This window comes from Micromys minutus (assembly GCF_963924665.1).
Source record: "Micromys minutus genome assembly, chromosome: 33".
Lineage (NCBI taxonomy): Eukaryota > Metazoa > Chordata > Mammalia > Rodentia > Muridae > Micromys > Micromys minutus.
Genome location: NC_137968.1, coordinates 21,285,522 through 21,306,611, shown reverse-complemented (window position 1 = coordinate 21,306,611; position 21,090 = coordinate 21,285,522). Strand labels below are relative to the sequence as shown.

Here is a 21,090-nt window from a genome sequence, read left to right as displayed (position 1 = left end):
GGGGCAGGGTTGGTGGAGTGGACGGGTGCTGGGAATGCGAATCCTAGGGCACCAAGAACTGGGTAGTTCGTGGTGGGTGGAGCCTGTGGCGGACTGGGGTTCACTTAGAGGTTTCCCTCTTGTCCCAGACCAAACCGGCTCTTGAGCTACGCTGCGTGGACCTATTCGCCCTCAGGTGGAGTGATTGCTTGTGTTGTAGCAGTGTTAGGTATGAGCTTCCGGGTACCCGTTCTCCAGCTAAGGTGCCAGCTGTGTGAAACCGGAAGAAACTCTAAAATAAGAGATGCTTGGGCATGGCAGCTGAAGCTTTAGAACTCCAGCAGGAACTGAGAAAGGGAAAGACTAAAATGGAGCGAGTGCACTCAAATCTGGCTATATTGTAATTTAATTTCTTTTACTCTGAATGTCTTGTATCTGTGTGTGTGTGTGTGTGTGTGTGTGTGTGTGTGTGTGTGTGTGTGTTTAATGTTTTAACCAGGTGTGGTGTCATGCAGGAGACTGATGCAGTAGGATTGCTTTGAGTGCCAGATGAGCCTGGACTACAAAAAATTTTTTCTTTAAAAAAGTTATTTAAGGGCTGGAGAGATGGCTCAGCGGTTAAGAGCACTGACTGCTCTTCCAGAGGTCCTGAGTTCAATTCCCAGCAACCACATGGTGGCTCACAACCATCTGTAATGGGATCCGATGCCTTCTTCTGGGGCATCTGAAGACAGCAACAGTGTACATAAATAAAATAAATGAATCTTTAAAAAAAAAAAGTTATTTAAAGAGTCTGGATAGCATTTTGTGTTAACCTTATTTATTTGCAGAAGGAAAGACACCAAATTGCTAAAACAGTGTTTATTCAGAGTCAATGAAGGTCACAGAGAACTGTCTCTGTAGACATCCCAGTTTCTCGAGTGTGCTCTAAGTGCTCAGAGAACATCCCTGCAAAAGCTGAACCAATTGTTTTAGAGGAAGAATATGGATATATTTCAAGTCAGATTAAATCAAAAATTCTTCCATAAAGAAATTTGGAACACTTCACGAATTTGGAGGCATGCTAATCTCTGTATCATTCCAATTACAGTATATGTGCTGCCAAGTTGAGCACAAAGCTGAACTTCTTAAGACGGTTTAGAGGCCACCTACAGACTATCAGCTTTCTGAGGCCCACATCCCATTAGAGCTGTTGCTGGTGGTATATACTGGGGAACTTTAGCTGCTTTCCAAAACCCATAAATCTTAAGAACTAGACATGTGTTTGTGTCTGTTGCCCATTTATTGCTTCAGCTTTAATATTCACTTCAACAGAGGCGCAGTGGTGTATGGGAGGGCCTAATGAAACCTCTCTTGGTTAGTATAAAGTGAATGTGAAGTTAAGCTTTCTCAGTAGGAAGATAGGAAGATATTGCAAGGGAAAGAGGACCCCTGCAGTTTCTAGAGAGGACCAGAACTAGCTGCAGTCATCCTAACCTCTAGTAGAGTCAGCTCTGGACAAACACCAGAGCTTGGGGAAGTCTGTTTGCAGTTGTGGGTAGACAGGAGAGTCACACAATGGCCTTCTGTCCTCTTTCCTCCCTCCATAGTACTTACTGTGGGAATCTGCCCTGCTGTTTCTCAGACTCCCCCTCATCTGCCCCACAAACACCCAACCCCACCCACCTAACCCCCCACACCATGTTCTAGGGGTGCCTGTCTGCCCTGAAACTGCACACCATCCTACACTTAGCAACTCCAGAAAACTGGTCTGCCTTCTACTAGCCCTTTCTCAATGAATAGGAACCAGTTTCAAATTAGTATTTATGTGGGTATTCCACTCCAGCTATCTTCATTAGGGTTACAGGTGCTCTGAAGAGACATCATGACTAAGTCAACTCTTATGAGGGACAACATTTAGAAGGGGCTGGCTTACAGTGTCAGACGTCCATTCCATAATTATTATGACAGGAAGCATGACAGCAGCTAGGCAGGATGCTGGAGTAGCTGAGAGTTCTACATCCTGTTCCAAAGGCAAACAAAAGACTGTCTCCCATGTGGATATGAAGAGGGTCTCAAAGCCCACCCCCACAATGACACACTTACCGAAACAAAGCCACACCTCCTAATAGTGCCACTCCCTGAGCCAAGCATATTCAAACCACCAGATTCCACTCCCTGGCCTCCATAGGCTTGTCCAAACGTGATTCTATGAGAGCCATACCTACCCGTAGCATAATAAAAAAAATACATTTAGTCCAGTTTCCAAAGTCCCCATAGTCTATAGCAGTCTCAGTGTTTAAACTCCAAATTTCAGAGTCTTTTCTGAACTTCATTCAATCACTTAACTTTGATTCCTATAAAGTCAAAATCAAAAAGCAGAGATCACATGCCTCAAACATCAAAGGACATACATTACCGTGCCAAAACATAATGAGGAAATACGGAACCAAAAAAGACTGAAATCCATCTGGGCAAACTCCAAACACTGAATCTCCATGACTGATGTCAAAATGCTCTTCAGATCTCCTACTCTTTTTTTATCTATTGACTTCAACAAACTTCTTTCTTCTGGGCTGGTTCCACCCCCTGCTAGCAGCTTTCCTTGGCAGGTATTCCATGGCTCTGGCATTTCTAGCATCTTGGGTCTCCAAGGGAACTTCAACTTTACAGCTTCTTGTTCCAGTGTCTGGAATCCACACATGATCTTCTGGGCTCTTCCAAGGGACTTGGGTCACTTCTCCACCACTTCTGCCCTCTGTAGCACTCTAGGCTCTGGTTGACTCCAGTCTACTGCCACTGCTGCTCTTGGTGATCATCTACGGTACTGCCATCTCCAATTCCCTGGAGTCTTCTGCTGCACCTAGGCTTCACTAATCACCTCTAATAGGCTCCCTTCATGGTGCCAAGCCTCAACTTCTTTGCAGGACCCCCTCAGTCCTGGAATGTCAACTGCAACTGAGGCTACACTTTCACCAGTGGCCTTCCCTGGCCCCTCACAGTGACAAGACTCAGCTGCTCTCCATGACCGCCCCCCCTTCATGCCTTCAAAACCAGTACCAGTGGGTGATTCACACATATTACTAAGACCAGCTACAGCATGAGGTAACCTTGGCTATTTCTGAAACACAGCTTCTTTTTGATTCCCAGATTTTACCTCAGTGATGCTGGTCCCTTCTTAATCACTGCTAATTTCTTAGCTCCAGCTAACCAGCATCAATTGTCCCAGTAGTCTGTTCTATTCTTGACTCTAAATACAGAGCCATGTGGTTCAAGTTGCCAAGTTCTGCTGCTTGCTGAAGCTGGAACATGGCCCCTTATTCTATTACTTTATTACTAACTTTCTGTTTTCCAACTCCTTCAATGCCTAAGTTTGCCTGTCCTGGAACTTGTTCTATACATTGAGCTTAAACTCAGAAATCTGCATGGCTCTGTCTTCTGAACGCTGGGATTCAAGTCATGTACCACCATGCCTGCACTGAAGTTTTTCTTCTCCTAGAACTTGCTTTGTCCCAAACTGGCTTTGAACTCAGAGATCTTTGCTTGGCTTTGTCTCCTGGGATTAAAGGTATATACCACCAAGCCTGGGCCAAAGCTTTTCATGGTCACTATTCCTCAAGATCCAGACCAAAACCCTGTGTCTTCCAGCCTTAAAATCACAAGTGTAGGGCTCAGCAGTTAAGAGCACTGACTGCTCTTCCAGAGGTCCTGATTCAATTCCCAGCAACCACATGGTGGCTCACAACCATCTGTAATGGACTCTGATTTCCTCTTCTGGTGTGTCTGAAGACAGCTGCAGTGTACTCATAGAAATAAAATAAATAATTATTTTAAAAAATACACAAGTGTGCCTTCCACTTTTGAATTGTTAAAAGTACAAATGTAAACAATAACCAGGTAATAACACCTAACATGACATACCTATTCCATATTCTACTGCAAACAATAAGCTTAGCTGGGTGGGGTCTTACTCCCTTAATTTTATTTAATATCCTTGAACACAGGATTCAGCTCCATGTCACTTCCTGCTTACCTTTATATCTTAAACCATACATTTTGTATCTTCCAAACACTTTTCAAGAGAGTAAACCAGAGGATAAAGTCTACGCTGGGCTTTTTTGACAGTTCCTTTGTCAATGCAATTAATCTGATTCTCTTCACTTTAGCCTTAGTCTCAGGCAGATTCTTCAGACAAGGGCAAAAGCAGCCATATTCTTCATCAACATATCACAAAAATAGTCTCTAGGCCACATATTAACATTCTCCTCTGAAACCTCTTGAGCCAGGTCCCTACAGTTTAAATCACACTCAGCACCAATGTCTTCCATATTCCTACTAGGATGTCCCATTAAGCCCCCCTCAAAGCATTCTAAAACTTTTCAAATCCAAGGTCCCCAAATCCACATTCCTCCAGTCCCTGGTGCCCAGACCACTCCCGAAATGCCACACTCCCTCCAACAAGGTTACATTTACTTTAACAAGGCCGCACCTCCTAATAGTGTCATTCCTAGAATCAAGCATTTTCAAACTAGCACACTGAATGCAGAGTATGTCTTTATTTTGTAGTTACTTCGTATTCAGCTGATGCCTAATCTGATTATTTTGATTGTCTCCTGATTATTTTGAGGTATTTGTGCAAAGGTGGTGGGGCGACAGAGTTTTATATAGCCCACATTGACCTTGAACTTACAGTGTATTCAAGGATGGCCTTGATGTATCCTTCTTGCTCTACCTCCTGAGGGTTAGAATTAGCAGGCACATCACCACATCTAGACTTTGAACATAATGGCAGATTCTGGCAGCTAATAGATATGTGCCCTTGAATAGAGCTGCTTCTCCACCACCATATTCCCCATGCCTATTTCCACATCTGTAAAAATCAGGTTAAAAATAGGTTTACTACAAGGATTGAGCTCATCTATATATTGTACTTAGTAGCTGATGGCACATAATCATGTAAATCACAGTTATTTGAAATGTAGTCTTCCCACAGAGACTTCAAGAGTCAGCAGTGTCTTTCTTGACCATTCCATTCTAAAGGAATGGCTGTTCCTTTGAAAGACATTGAGAGACTTTTGAATTGCAAAAGATACCCTTTGACAGATCATTTTATTAAATGTTCTGGTAGGGGGATGTCAGAGCCTATCAGTGTTGGCAAAATCAAATTTTTCTGACAGTGTGTTTAGCTTCCCCGAGCACTAGTTTTAATGGGGGCAGGAGAGCAGGAATTCATCTCAAGACAGAACTGTTAGAAACTATGTTAATGTTTTGTCAAGTCTTTTAAAGCAGAGGGTATTATGTTGGTATCATGTGGCTCAGCACCCTATGCAATAAAAAACTATCACTTTGCAATTATGATTCTAATTCTCATATCTCTGAGAAAAATCTAAGCATCAGGCCTGGCATAGAACCTTTCTCATTGGGGTACGGATTGCTAGAGACCTAGCTCAGTTGGTAGAATGTTTGCCTGTCGTACAAGAAACCCTTGATTCAATCCCCAGCACTACATAAAAGGTGTGAGGGTGCAGATGTGTAATTCAACACTCAAGGAGTAGAAAACAAGAGTATTATAGGTGGATATCAAGGTCCAACAAATGCCCACTGGGATCTCCAGTTTCTGAAAATGCCAGATGGCTTCTCTATCAATTAAGAATGACAGAGATTTACTTGTTATCTAGACAGCCACCCTGGGCTACTCCATGTTTATCTTGATAGCTTTGTTTGAGGCAGAGGTTGTTAGTCTTTCACCATCAACTGCAACACAGGGCCCCATCAACTTTCTGTCAGACCCTGAAGGTCTGAGAGATTTTTCTGTGGTGGAGGAACTGTGGGGAAAGACATAGTAGAGCAGGCCACTGGTGTCCACAGTTTAGACAGGGCCCCGGCAGCAGGTGAAGAATGGGATAATTTTTTGCCAGGTGGCCAGTTTCTGCTCATCTTTGGAGACAGCCTCAGCTGAGGCTACCAGAAGCTGGTATTGTCTAACAGGGGAAGCCTTTTTATTAAAGATCTTAAATGCCAGTCAGCATTTAATACAGTAGATGATGGTTCTCAAACTGAGGAGTTTGAGAACCATCATCTACTGCATTAAATATACTTCTAATTTACAGAAATCTTGTTTTTAATTACTTTCTTTACATTTAACCTCGACAACATACACAGAAGGCTAAAGCTCGTCCCTGTAAATGAGTTACTTTTGTACTTAGCACGACTACACAACTCTGTGCACATCAAAGAATTTAATCATTTATAAGGTGACTGGCCGTTAACTTGCACGTCATAATTATCTGTAACACTTTACAAGTTAGTAACTTTTGTCTCAGCCCCCCCTCACACCCAGCTGAGGACCAAATCCAGGGCCTTGAGCTTGTTCTACCACTGAGCTAAATCCCCAACCCCAAGTTAGTAGCTTTTATAAGATTAGGATTTTACAGTTTTATCTCTGGTAAGCTAATATGACTCCGTCTGTCCCCAATAGCTGTTGCCGATTCTTTTAACTGTCTTTAAGAACCATTACATTTTCTTCGTTTCGTGTAGTTCATTTATTTTTGCTAATTCATCAATAAAAAAACCTCTTCAGTCTCAAAGCCAAATCTATCAAAGGCAAAGTGCTTGGTTTAAGGGCTTTTTCTTTTCCTCTGGCGTTTGAAGCCTAGATGGCGGGAAGCCACCGGCAAGAAGCCAAAGGGGCCTTCTGCATCCACGCGCCAAAATTCCAAACAAGACGCGGCACCGCTCTCTGCGTGTCCTTCCACTGAAGGCGGAGAGCCGGAACTACAGAAGAAAGAACGACCTCGCAAATTCCTGTTCGGTGCTCTACGCAGCCTGCAGGAGTCTCTTAGTTCCGCACAGGTCCCCGCGCTCTTCGGATTGGAGGAGAGTTTCGGGTTCGTCGGTCGGAGGGGGTCAGGAGGCGGGGCCGCCGGCAGAGGGGGCGTGGCCGGAGGCGGAGGGGTTCGGCGCGCGCTGCGGCCGCTGGGCGCTCAGTTTGTGGCGCCAAAATTCAGAGCGCGGGAGCGCCTGAGACGCTTCCTCCGGAGCTCGGTACTTCTCTCTCTTTTTCTCTCTCGCCCGGGGTTCCGGCTTCTGCAGCGGGACACCATGGTGGTCCTCCGCAGCAGCCTGGAGCTGCACAGTCGCTCCACCACCTCTTCGGCCACCGACTCTCTGGACCTGTCTAGTGAGTTCCTCAGCCTGGAGAACAGTGGCCAGGGGCGGCCCGGCTTGGCCAGAACCGCAGGGAAATCCACGTCCAAAGCGGCGGCGGACGTGAGTACGGGCCTGGGACGGGGAGCCGGGGACCCACGCCCCGTGCAGGGTTGGTGGACTGTCGCGGAGCAGCGAGGTGGAAGGTTCTGGAAGCGGGCTGAGCAGTTGGTCGCCACCTCTTTCTACGCAAGAGGAAACCAAGAGCCGAAGTGCTGCGTAGGGCCGAGCCGAGGTGCTTTGGGCGGTCCTTGTGCTCTCCCACCCCCCCTTCCCGGGTTCGAGTCAGTCAGGGGAATACGACCCCTGACTGCTTGAGCGCATGCACATCAACATTTTAGGGGTTGCGGGCACAGTCAATCCGCAGACCTCCATTTACGGTTCGGGGAGGTGCCATAATAAGAACGTCGGCGAAGTAAAATATCAGGTTGCATAATGCTGAGGGACGAACAGCCACACTTCGTGTGCACTTCCTTGACAAGGAATTAAGTCTCTTGACAAGCCTTAGAGGACCGTAGTGGTGGTATCTTGGATGAAAACATGGACTCCAGAAAGGTAAACAGAAAGTGGTAGACAGTTCTGAAATTGGAACTTCGGTTTTTGTGCCTCCCACATCTTTCCTTTTCTGGCCCTTCGTGCTGCGTTTGCAGTATTTGTAGTGGGAGGTTTGCAAATGCTTCTTGCCCATCTCAGGGACCAGTGCGGAGGGATAGACATCGTCCCACTTCGGCAGTGGTGGAAGGGGACAGCGTTCACTCAAAAGTTTGAGGTTGAGGAAGCAACACTAAAGTTTCCGAAACCCGTAGTGATGGTCCTGTTGTAGTGAGGGAGTGGGGAAAATAGAACGGGATAGCTGGTCAGAAGCCCGAAGTCAGTGATCAGAGTGCTGTGTGGCACTACACCGGGGGTCACACAGCAGTGTCCACTTAGTTCGCACAATGCTAGTCTTGTATTGGGGCACGATATAAAGTGAATGTCTTCTTGATCGACTTATTTGCATCCGTGGGACCTAGTCTTTTTTCTAAAAGCTCTGAAATTGTTGCTTTTAAACTGAAAAAACCCTGACCTTTTAGGATTTGCTTCTCAATCAGGTGCTGATTTGGCAGAGATCTGGGTCAAGTAAGCATTTCTTAAAAGTACAAACAGGTCCTCTTTACATGAGTTTTTATTCTGCCCTCTGTTCTAGCAATTGCAGCCTTCTAGGACAATTGTAATCTAATTTTTCTATTTATATTTCTCCCTTGCTCAGAATGTAACTAGCGGTATATATTTTAAGTTTTATTTTCTATTAGCACTGTAGTCTAGAACAAAACATGGCATATAATATTTGTTTTTAAGTTGTCATTATTCAGAGATAAGCTAGGCCAGATATACAGACAATGCAATACGTAATTGGAGGTTGAGCCCTTGAAGTACCTACTGCTGCCTGTTGTGGGTTGAATAGTCTCCTGGCCAGAGTTTGCAGATAAAAAACATTTTATCTGTTTTGTTTTTGTTTTTGAGATAAGGTTTGTTTTTATAGCCTTGGCTATCCTAGAGCTCTAATATGTAGACTAAGCTGGCCTCCAACTCAGCTGCTAGGAAGTGCTGGGATTAAAGGTGTTTACTACTACCTGGGCACATTTTATATTTTTGAAATGAAGTCCTCCCTTCTATAAATTAAGGTACTTTTGTAGATCTCCTAATTAGAGTTTAATTAGGGAATGTCATATCAGATTTTCCTCAAGAATGACAGATTCATATTACAAAACACTATACTAGGAATAAGATAGCTTTGTATTTTAAGTTTTATAAACTGGGGACTTTATACTCAGTCCCGTATCTTCCTTCAGTGAAATGTATATTTCAAAGACTTAACTTTTTGCTTACCCTGGTTTTTGAATATTTAATTCCCAGTCACATTTTTATCAACAGATGGTAGAGATGGTACTTTGATTGGTTAAATTTAGTCATTTTAAATTTCTTGATATGATTTTTTTTCTTTTTGGTTTAATATTGGAGACTGATCTTAAATTCTGAAGTTATGGAGAGTGACCCATAACTACAATGTACCTTGTTTTAGTTTTGAAATCTTGTAATTTTGACTTTTAGCAGGTTCTCATCTACAGTGACTGGCTTTTTTTTTTTTTTTTTTTTTAATATGGTAGTGGGCATTTAAGTTACCAGTGTATGGTAAGTCGTCACCGTTATTACATTTTTTTTTTTTTTTTGGACAAATGTGGATATGATATGGAACATTCTTATTTATTGAGCCTGTTTGTCAATGTACATTTGGAGTCTGCATCCCCTTCATGGAAGATTTCTGGATTTCCTTGAGTGCCCAAGGGTTACATTTCTTGAAGCCCACTCTGATGTACTTAGATTCTTGGGTTACCACCTCACTGATAGCAGGTAGTCCTGCTTTAGCTGTAATTACAGGCCTGTGCTAAAGCAGGGACATTTCAACATGGAATGATGAGTGGGCTTGTGGACTTGAGTAACATGACACAAGTCTTCATGCAGCATAAACCAGAAAGGGATTTATTTATTTTATGTACACTGTTGCTATCTTCAGAGACCAGAAGAGGGCATCAGATCCCATTACAGATGGCTGTGAGCCACCATGTGGTTGCTGGGAATTGAACTCAGGACCTTTGGAAGAGTGGTCAGTGCTCTTAACTGCTGAGCCATCTCTCCAGTCCCAGAAAGGGCTCTTAATTTTAGGTTTACAAGTTGCAGTATTAGGAAATCCTGGAGATCTATAATAGGATTTGATGAGATTAGTTAGGTTACAGTTGGGGCTGGGGGGGGTGGCTCAGTGGTTAAGAGCACTAACTGCTTTTCCAGAGGTTCAATTCCCAGCAACCACATGGTGGCTCACAACCATCTGTAAAGGATCTGATGCCCTCTTCTCCACAGTGTATTTACATACGTAAAATAAATAAATAATTTTTTTCAGAAAGTTAGGTTAGAGTCAGCAAATCCAGAATTTGGCTAACTTAAAATTTTGTTGTTGAACTATTAGTTGTTTGGGGCTGGCAAGATGGGTCAGTAGTTAAGAGCACTTACTGCTCTTTGAGAACCTGGGTTCAATTTCCAGCACCCATACAGTGGCTCACAACTGCTGTCTGTATCTCCATTTCCAGGGGAATCTAACTCTCTCTTCTGACCCCCACAGGCACAGGCAGGCAAGATACTGATACAGAAAATAAATAAATCTGAAAAAAGCAGTGTCGCTCTGTTGTAGTTCCTTTCAACATACAAATTTGTATTTTTCATTACCATGTGTGTTTGTACACAGGAGGAAGTCAGGATGACTTGCAAGAGTCTGCTCTCTCCTTCCACCCTGAGTCTTAGAGTTTTAATCTGAACTATCAAGCTGGCCTTATTTATGTTTTGGTATGAGTGCCCCAGCTCAGCCTCACTCTGTATCTAGCTGACACACATGATACGTAACCTTCTAATCCTGTTGCTGTCCCCTGCCTTCATTCCCATTACCCCAGGTGTCACCATGCCAGGCAATAAATCCTGTATTTGGAGTTTCGTAGTTTGTTCTAATACTTGTAATAATAATTATTTTGATTTATTGTTTCTTGCGGAGATATAAAAATCGTGTATTAAAGCAGCTAATTTAACATAATCAGAGGAAACTCTTAGCACTTAAAGTTGGTTTTAACTAAAGTAAAACTTATATCAGTTTTCCTAATTTTTCTTAAAGGATGGATCTTCAGTTAAGGGAGTTGAAATCTACCACAATACACATTCTTTAAGTTCTTTGGGAAAGCAAGCACAAACTTCTTCAGGTTCTAGTTCTAATAAGAATGTGGAAAGAACAGAGAAATGCCACAATGACAGGCACTTCACAAGGTAATACAAAATATTAGACTGCTAATTCAAAATGGCTTTAAAGTACTAGTGAAAGCAAGAAAAACTGCTTGCTTTTATTTTGTATGTTTTTATTATTTTACATATGTTGTATGTGCATGTATGTGCTTGAATGTATGTGTAGGCGAGGCTGTGTATGTAGGTAGGTGAATTTTATAAATCAGACTGGAATGTCTTCCTTGATTGTTCTTTGTAGGAACTTTAGATTATGTACTTTCCCTGCCTCTTGCCCTTTTCACTGTAGCCAGCATCCTATTTTTTATTTTTTTACCCCATTTTTTAAAATCTTATTTGTGCCTGAAAGACCAGATAATCAGTACTGTAGGGAAAATATGGAAAACTTGAGAAACCATTTTTCAACAGATCTAAATATTTCTGTGATCATGATGTTCTTGACATGGGTCTGGAAATCATAAAAGTCACCTTCAGGGAATACATGAAACTTGTGAAATAATATTTAAATTTCTATTTACAGTTTTCTAGGTAGAAAAGACTAAGGCTTTACTGAGATGCAGAGGGTTAAAGTCTGGCCACCTGATATGACAAATGTCTTTGGCACACAACTATATGTCCGCATCTCTGGCAACTTTCATGCTTATAGCGTCAGACAATTTTGACAGGCGTAGAATGAGCTAATATTATCATTAGCCAAGACTCTAAGACTAAAATATTATCTTTCTAGCACCTTCAAAAATTTAGTAATTTCTGTAAAATTAAAAGCCTGTCTTTAACTTGTAACTTCAGCTCCAGTACAACAACGAATTGGTACTTTAATTACTTTTGTTTTTCATGGTTAGCAGGGCAGGGCTCCTTGAGAAAAGATTATGAGCCTAAAAACTAACTCTTCAACAAATTGCTCAAACTTTTTTCCTTTATGCTTATCAATTGAGTGTGTGTGCATGCTGAAGACAACTGTCAGAAAATTTTCCTTCTGCTATGAGAATTCTAGGTATCAAACTGAAGTCAACAGCCTTGGTGGCCAGGTGCTTATACCCACTGTGCCATCTTGTTGGTCTTGCTTAAAATTAAAAGCCTTTATTTTCTCTTTTGTTCTTACCTGTGTTCCAAGAAAGGTAAGGAATTAATGTTTGCTCACACTTTTCAAATGATATATGGGTAAATTATTCTAGATAGTTTTCTTTTAATTTTTTAACTTTCGTGTTTGATATGAATTTATGTCTAGGTATGTGCACATGTGTGTAGGGGTGCATGCAGTTTTGGATGCCAGAGGTCAAATGTCTTCTTCCATAACTGTCTACCTTATTTTGAGACAGGATTTCCCACTGAGCCTGGAACTCATAGATTTAGCCAGGTTATCTGGCAAATGACCTGGGCATCTACCTGTTTCAGTTTATCTTCCCCTTCATATCCTCATCCCCAGTGCCACAGCCAGCTTTTAGTTGGGTACTGGGAATCCAAAGATCTGAGGATCTTCATGCCTGTGTAGTAGGCAATGAATCGATTTTCCCCCCTTTTTATGCTGGAGACAGAACCTAAGGTTCCAAATATGTGTAAGAAGTGCTTTATCACTGAACTGCAGTCCTAGACCTCATTTGTAGAGAATAGTCAATAAATATAATTATTTATATAATAATATATCGGTTTTGAAAGATCAGATGAAGTTCTGTTCTTGTGTCCCCACCCCTTATAAAATGTTTGTTGTTTTTTTGTTTGTTTGTTTGTAGATTCCCTGTGTGTCCTTTTTGGGCGTGAAGGGGATGTTTTGTTACTGACAAGGTCTCTATCTGTGCCTAGCCTTGAACTCTAAGCTGACTGTAGACTCACATGATTTTTATTATTTGTTTGTTTTACCTGGTTTGTTTTTGAGACTAGGTCTCCGGGTAAAGTCCTGGCAGTCCTGGGCCAGGTTGACCTTGAACTCTGAAATGTTTGTCTTTCTGAATATGTGTGTACTCCTTGGCTGTCCGTTTGTAGAAAACAATGAACATATCTCTAAGGTCCTTTAATTCTCTTTAAAATTCCTCAAGGTTATGAGATTGCTATATCCTTGTGTGAAACTTGTTTTTAGGCAATGCTTTTTTTAAACCATACTTAAATACTTAGTCCAAGGATTTCACTTATTTAAAGTGAGATACTTTGACTTGATTTTTTTTTCTTTCTTTTTTTTTGGCTAGGAGCCAATGTGGTAGGTCACACCTATAATCCCATCATTTAGAAAACTGTCAGGTTGGAGCTAAAGAGATTGCCAAGCAGTTAAGAATACTTTGGCTCTTCTGGTGGACCCAGATTCGGTTCCCAGAACCCATGTCAGTTGTCTCATGGTAGTCTGTAACTTAAACTCCTTCACTCCACATGCGTAAGCACACATAGTTAAAAATAAATAAAACTTAAGGCTAAGCCAAAAGTGTTGTGATTAGTTCAAGTCTAGCCTGAGCTACAATGTGAGACTGTCTTAGTTAGGGTTTCCATTGCTATTAAAGAGACACTATGACCATGGCAACTCTTATAAAAGAAAACATTTAATTGGAGCTGGCTTGCAGTTTCAGAGTTTAATTCAATATGGCAGGAAGCATGGCAGCATGCAGGCAGACAAGGTGCGGGAGAAAGAGCTGAGAGTTTTACATCTTAAAGGAAACTGTGTCACTGAGTGTAGCTGGACCGTATTAACCTCAAAGCCTGCCCCCACAATGACATGCTTCCTCCAACAAGGCCAAACCTCCTAATAGTGCTACTCTAGATGGCCCAAGCATTGGGAGCCAAACCCTTCCAACCACCAGAGACCCTGTCTCAAAAAAAAAAAAAAAAAAAAAATGGGTATGTCATTAAACTCAAAACAGACTTTTGTTTAGCCATGACATATATTTTCAATGTTTCTTAGATTTTTAAGTATTTGATTATTATACTTTCCTGAATTATTTAACTTTCCATCTGTTATATAGAATGTAGGATTTAAACTTCTGTTAATTTTATTTTTAATTCATTTAGCTTGTTTTTATAATAGGCAGTTGGCTCGACAGCAGGCTGATAAAGAAAAAGAAGAGTGCAAAGAAGGTAAGTTGTGCTAATTAACACATTCAAAAACCTGTGTGCTTTGTTACATTAGACAGAGTGTGTAAAAGAAGCCATCATATACTAATTTCAGGAAAATAAATCTATCTTGGCTCTTCTAGTTCCTGTCTTGCCCTCAGATTCCAAAGTAAAAACTATTAGTCTGTTCTTTTCTCCTAGACAGGCTTTCTCTGTGTAGCCCTAACTGTCTTGGAACTTCCTCTGTAGACTAAGCAGACCACTTGCATCTGCTTCCCACGTGCTGGGATTAGAGGTGTGTGCCATTGCCACCACCTGACTGGTTTTCTATTGCTATAGATTAGTGTTGCTTGAGGTTTATGTAAACAAAATCATACAAGATCTCACTTAGCATTCAATATTTTTTAGATGTAGGATGCTCTGTCTGCATACACACCTACATGCCAGAAGAGGGCATCAGATCCCTTTATACATGGTTGTGAGCCACCATGTGGTTGCTGGGAATGAATTCAGACCTCTGGAAGAGCAGCCTATGTTCTTAATTGTTGAGTTTTCTGACCAGCCCTCAGACTGATCTTTTAAACTCAGGATCTGCCTGAGCTTCTTGGGCAGGAATTGCAGGCATGCACCACTATACCTGGCTTTAGCTCTTTGTCTTTCAATAGATAAAAGCTGTTATTGATTGTGAACTATTACAAACTGCTTTAAACTTTCAAATACAAGTCTTCATATGACACATCTTCCCCAAAGTGAGGTAGATTATACCATAGATATATGTTGTAACTTCTTCTAGAAAAGTTTAAGATGCTATAATTTTTCCCTCCCCAAGATGCTATAATTTTAATGTTTTAATTTATTTTAGTTATATGAGTACACTGTAACTATCTTCAGACACATGAGATGAGGGCATCGGATCCCATTATAGATGGCTGTGAGCCACCATGTGGTTGCTGGAAATTAAACCCAGAACCTCTGGAAGAGCAGTCATTAACCACTGAACCATCATTCTAGCCCAAAATGCTATAATTTTGTTGTGTGAAAGTTGCTGTCCTATTGTGCGTTTTCAAGTTGTTTTGCTAATATTTATTTAAAATCTGTTTTTCTGTACATATCTGTAAAGACAAGGTTATACCAGTTATTCGCTCATTGAGGAATAGAAACATTGCTCTAAGTACAGAGCATTTGCATGAACAAAATGGAGATGTTGAAGTTCGAAGAAGTTGTAGGATTAGAAGTCGTTACAGTACCATGAATCAGTCTGTGCTATTTGACAAACTTATAACAAAGTAAGTAAAAATTCTTAAGATCAAACCTATGTATCTAGAACAAACTTTATTGGTGAAAGATTGTGAAATTTTACTGTTACCCTTTTTCCCCCTCCCCTGATACACATAAAACTATGTAATTGGCTAATAATTGGCTGTCCTTGAACTTGGATCTTTCTGCCTTTACCTTCCAAGTGCTAGGATCAGATGTATATGTCACTGCCCTGGTCCCCTCCCCTTTCTCTCCCTAGGTTTTAGGAATTGAATATTTATTTTGTGCTTGCAGTACAATTGAGCTACATTCCTGACCCCATCCTGAACATTATAATGTATTCAATTTGTGTGAAACATACAGGAGAATGGCTATTAGTAACTTTTATTCTATCTGTGTGTTTAAATTCTTGGAAAGAAGTATTGAATATTTTACCCAAGTTTAGGTCTCCTTGCTGAAATTCTTAATATTTTTGAAGCACTGCTGAAGCTGTACTTCAAAAGATGGATGACATGAAAAAGATGCGTAGACAGCAAATGAAACTTGGAGATTTGGGAGTGTTTAATAAAACAAAAGAGGTAACAATATTTTTTCATTGGGTGCTGACTTAACATCCCATTTAGTTTGTGATCCACTTATGAGTAATAATTAATCATTTTGTCCAGCATTTGTTGATTTGTCACAAATTACTACTAGAATTTTAAATTTATAGTATGTCTACATTATAAGAATAATGAGAAGGTTTTCATTTTTGTGTCAACATATACTAAATATTAATGAATTTTATTTAAAAATTTATAGAGTAATCTTACTATGTACACAAGAGGAAAACAAAAAGCTATTCAGCAAGCTGATGAAGAAACAACTGATAACCAAGACGGTAGTGTGGGTTAGTTTTCTTTTTTATCTGATGTTTTCTGGCTTTGAAGTTAAGTTGTTTGGTTGGTTGGATTTTTTAAGGTTTATTTATTTCTATAAGTACACTGAGGCTGTCTTCAGACACTGGAAGAGGGCATCAGATCTCATTACAGATGGTTGTGAGCCACCATGTGGTTGCTGGGACTTGAACTTGGGGCCTCTGGAAGAGCAGTCAGTGTTCTTAATCGCTGAGCCATCTCTCCAGCTCCCAAAGTTAAGCATTTTCAACTTAGTAGACAAAACTTTTTTATTTAGATTTTGTGACATTTATTGTAGTTTGTTGTGGTGTTTATAATCTAAAAGAAAAGTAATTGGTTTGCTTTTACACTAAAACTATAGATTGTTTATCATAAATCTATTTTAAAGTAATTAAAGTTAATTGTGCTACTGCATTTGAGACTTAACAGCATATTCAATTTTTTTTGCGTAAAAACAGTTTTCTAAAATAGTTGGTGAAAGTTCTTACCATTATCATAAATGTATGGGTTTGAATTACATAATTCTCATAGCCAGAGAACTAGGACTGTAGTGAGTCGCAGTGTGGGTGCTGGGGACTGAACTCAAGATCTCTGGAAGAGCAGCCAGAGCTCTTAACACTGAGAAATCTCTCCAGTCCCTTCACAACCTCTCATCCCCTACCCCCGCATCTAACTTTTAATTCTATAATTTTTACTTCTATTTTGACAATTTATTAAATATTGCAAAGCCTTTATATGAATAATGTAAAAGTAGGTAAAAGTTTTTAATGATCCCTTTCTCCTATCTCCCTATGTTAAAAACTGTTGCATAAAAATTGTGAGTTGGATGCATTTCCTTTGTCAAATTTTCATTACATCAATTCTGTGGGTGGTGGTTAGAGTGTATATGGAAGTCAGAACAACAGTTGCAGGGCTTTTTGGGTCCTGGGAATGGGACTCATTTTGTTAGTTACCTTGTGACCTCCTGCTTATATTCTTGATTGTAGAATCTTCTGAAGAGGGTGAAGAGCAAGAGGATGAAGATGGTGAAGATGAAGATGATGAAGATGAAGAAGATGGAGAAGAAGATAATCAAAAAAGATACTATCTTAGGCAGAGAAAAGCAACTGTTTACTACCAGGCTCCACTGGCAAGTAAGTACTGCAAATGGTCTTGCAGGAGAAGGATTTCTATTACCTTATTTTTACTGTCTTTTTTTTTAATGTATGGCAATACACTGTAGCTGTCTTCAGACACACCAGAAGAGGGCATCAGATCCCATTACAGATGGTTGTGAGCCACCATGTGGTTGCTGGGAATTAAACTCAGGACCTCTGGAAGAGCAGCCAGTGTTCTTAATCATCTCTCCAGCCCTGTTTTTTCCTTTTCGAACACTTTTATTACACTTAATGTATTCTGTGTGGTATATGTGTGCACCTGCTGTTGCACACATGAGGGTGCAATCAGAAAACAACTTTGAATAGGGTTGTGTTGTAGTGTGTGAGTATTAGAGCTCACACTCACTTCATGTTGCAAGTGCCTGTACCTAGTGATTCATCTTTCTAGCCCTGTTTTCTTAAAAAAAAATCTTCACTTTCGCTTTGCTAAATGCTTATACTACTTTTATTTGAGACAGGACATTTCTATGTAGCCCAGGCTGACCTCAAACTTGAGGAACCCACTGCCTTGACCCTTTTGAGTCTTGGGATTATAGGTGTGTGTCACCATGCTCTGATAGCATGTTTTTAAAATATATCCCAAATTAGATGTAAAGGATGGCTTATTTCATTGTCATTTTTAAATTTTTAAATTTTGAGGTTTTTTTTAATCTTATGTATATAAAGATAAGATATTTTGACTTCTATTAACATACTTATTACTTTAAAGCTTTTATGCCTCTATAATCATATGAATTATGTGGCTAGTGTGTTGTATTTGGTTGTCCTATATGTACTTTATACTTGTTTGTTTTTGCGTCTGTGTGCAACACCTGCATGCAAGTACCCATGGAGGCCAAAAAACATGTTGGGTCTCCCGTAGTTGGAGTTCCAGGTGTTTCTAAGTCACTTTGTGTGGGTACTAGGAACGGATCCCAGGTCTCCTAACAGCAAAATTCTTAGCAACTGTTGAACTCACTCTCTCCAGAGAAATAAAATGACCTGAGTAAAATCTTTAGATACTACTAGCATTTTCATGGAAGGTAGCACCTTTGTAAATATTTAAAGGACAAAATTACTTTTTTATATTTTTTTATTATATATGCTTATTATATATGTTCTTTTTATAGAACCTCGTCACCAGAGAAAACCCAACATGTTTTATCGTGGCACAGCTTCTCCTGCAAGACCAAGATACAGATTGTCTTCTACAGGACCAAAAAGTCCCTATTGTAAACGAATGAACAGGTTAGGCTTTGAAGTAATGATCATTTTATGATAGCATAACTGGCTTTGTTATTATGACTGAGTGTATTAGGGTAGAACTCTAGAACCTCATATCTGGGGAGCTCTGGTGTGCATTCAATGCTCCAGTTCCCATCACCAGTGACTTGTTGCTTTAGCTTTCAGTAGTAGGAAGTATTCGTAACTACTTGGTAAGATAGTTTATTCCATTGTAGCACATGGAGCGATAGATCTACTTTGACTTCCTATATGTTGTAGTTAGGCTTTGTGTTAAGTATTTTATAAAGATTATTTCATTTAAAATTCACATTTAGACTGTTTCCTTTTCTTTATATACTTCCACAATCATAATCTCCCACCATGTTAAATATTTTAAGTTATACAGCTTCTGGACTGGATCATGACACCGGCCATCTTTTTCTGGATCTATTTTATAGTTTATTTCTTTTATGTTTTGAAAAAAAAATTGTTTTTCACTAAAGTTTTTTTTTTTTTTTTAAAGATTTACTTATTTGTTTTATGTGAGTACACTGTACATTGATTTAAGACACACCAGAAGAGGGCATCAGATTCCATTACAGATGGTTGTGAGCCACCATGTGGTTGCTGGGAATTGAACTTGGGACCTTTGGAAGAGCAGTCAGTGCTCTTAACCACTGAGACATCTCCAGCCCTAAAGAATTTCTTATACACCCCAATAGTTGTTTTCTTTCTGATTTAAGTTTACAAAGATAACTTATTTTCCCATCCTGAATAGTATAAAGTTTTCTGATAAATTAGAATAGCCAAGGTTTGGGTAGTATTACAGTGGCCTGTAAATAGAAACAAGGACAAGAATGATTTTAAAAATATATATCAGAAATAAGACTGAAAGCATAGCTTTCAGGTATTTAAACAATTGTCAGGGAGTCTGTACACTATCTGATCATGTGTTGATCATGGAAAGCAGAAACATCTTAAGTGTTGAGGAATCTTTGAGGGGAGATGGTGCTTTTTCAAAACAAGGTTTTTGTGTGTGTGTGTGTGTATAGCCCTGGCTGTTCTGGAACTTGCTCTATATATCTTGCTGGAACTTGCTGGCCTGGAACTCAGAGATCTACCTGCCTCTGCCTCCCAAGTGTAGGGTTAAGGGTGTGGGCCATCACTGCCTGGTGAGGACTCATCTCTTTTAGGAAAAATAAGTATATTTGTATTCTTGCAGTTTTGTCAGAGTCACCAGTAGACACTCTGGGTTTCTTTTCTCGTCTTCCCTTTTCACCCAGCTGAAGGGTGGAGGATCAGGAAGGCAGATTCCACCTGTCAGATCTGCTCAAGATCAGTTATGCTTGAAAAGATTCTGCATTTTCAGTATTTTCATGAGTTTACTGGACTACTACTGTTAAAACCACACTTGGTGGTTCAGTCCTCTAATCCCAGCTGGAATCTGATGCAGGAGGACTGGGCTACAGAGCAATGCAATGTTAGTCTAGTCACCTTAACTCCAAAAGACCTCATTCCCAGTACTCTATTTCCTTAGTCTAGGCTCCACTTCGTAATGACACATTCATTTATGAACTCATAAATGGGTTAATTCACTGATAAGGTCAAAATTCTCACGGTCTACTTATCTCCCAATCGTGCCACTACCTGGTGACAAGCCTTTAATAGAGAAGCTTTTGGGATTGGGGGTTCTTCTATTTACAGAACATAACATCTTTTGTTTGTCTACAGGCTTTGTTGTTTGCTTATAACTTTGACTGGTTTGTAAAATTAAACTAGAAACCATCAGTACACTAGTACACTTTGGAATAGATGTAGGATTGAATTTGAACTGTTCTGATATTTTGAGTGAGTGATTTAACCCTTGAGCCTCATCGACACTGACTGTAAAATGAGCCTAATTATGTTGTTCAGAATTTTAATTAAGATCAAATAAGGAGGCTGGTTGGTGTAGCTCTGTGGTAGAGCATTTGCTAAACATGCAATGCCCTGGATTCAATACTCAATAGTTGGAGCAGTACTTATTACAAATAAATAATAAGTCAGTCGGGTATACAGAAGTCAGTAAATACATTAAAAATTTTTAAATTATGAAATCAGTCTTAATTCTATGAATATATAGTAACTTTACATATAATAGGGGTATTTTGAGTGTTGATGGTAATACTAAATATGCTGGCTTGTACTAGATAATTTTAGCTGGAGACTGATTACAGAAATGGTCTTGGGTGTGTAAATGAGTTATTTTCTCATTTATTCTGGCTTTACAAAACATTTCTCAAAACCCTTTTTGTGTTGAAATGAGAGATTTTTTGGGAATGTTTACAAGGGTTATCATGTTATCATGTAACACTTAACCAGTAACGGTATCAAATTATCTTCACTTCATAGTCAAAGCTGTTCATATTCCCATTGTAAATCACCATAGTGATGTAAATAGAGACCATAAATTGCTTTGTGCTATTTAGGGTTGTTTTCTTTGCTGAATAATTGTAATTAGGTCACTGAGGTTTGATTATTTTTTGTGCTTGGGTGTTTTGCCTGTGTGTACGTCTTGTTCA

The 21,090-nt window shown here is 40.0% G+C and overlaps 1 protein-coding gene across 2 annotated transcripts in view; it reads left to right on the top strand.

The window, feature by feature from the left end:
- Positions 1-7,059: 7,059 nt before the first annotated feature.
- ATAD2 (ATPase family AAA domain containing 2) overlaps positions 7,060-21,090 on the top strand; it is a gene marked incomplete at both ends in the record, with an annotated part of 39,317 nt that continues 25,286 nt past the window's right edge. For both annotated transcript variants that reach the window (XM_080909439.1, XM_080909438.1), the window contains 8 exons: positions 7,060-7,227; positions 10,862-11,010; positions 13,991-14,040; positions 15,137-15,302; positions 15,752-15,851; positions 16,075-16,162; positions 17,156-17,302; positions 18,436-18,553. In XM_080909439.1, coding sequence (XP_080765565.1) covers positions 7,060-7,227; positions 10,862-11,010; positions 13,991-14,040; positions 15,137-15,302; positions 15,752-15,851; positions 16,075-16,162; positions 17,156-17,302; positions 18,436-18,553 — 986 coding nt within the window. The remainder of the gene's footprint in view (positions 7,228-10,861; positions 11,011-13,990; positions 14,041-15,136; positions 15,303-15,751; positions 15,852-16,074; positions 16,163-17,155; positions 17,303-18,435; positions 18,554-21,090) is intronic.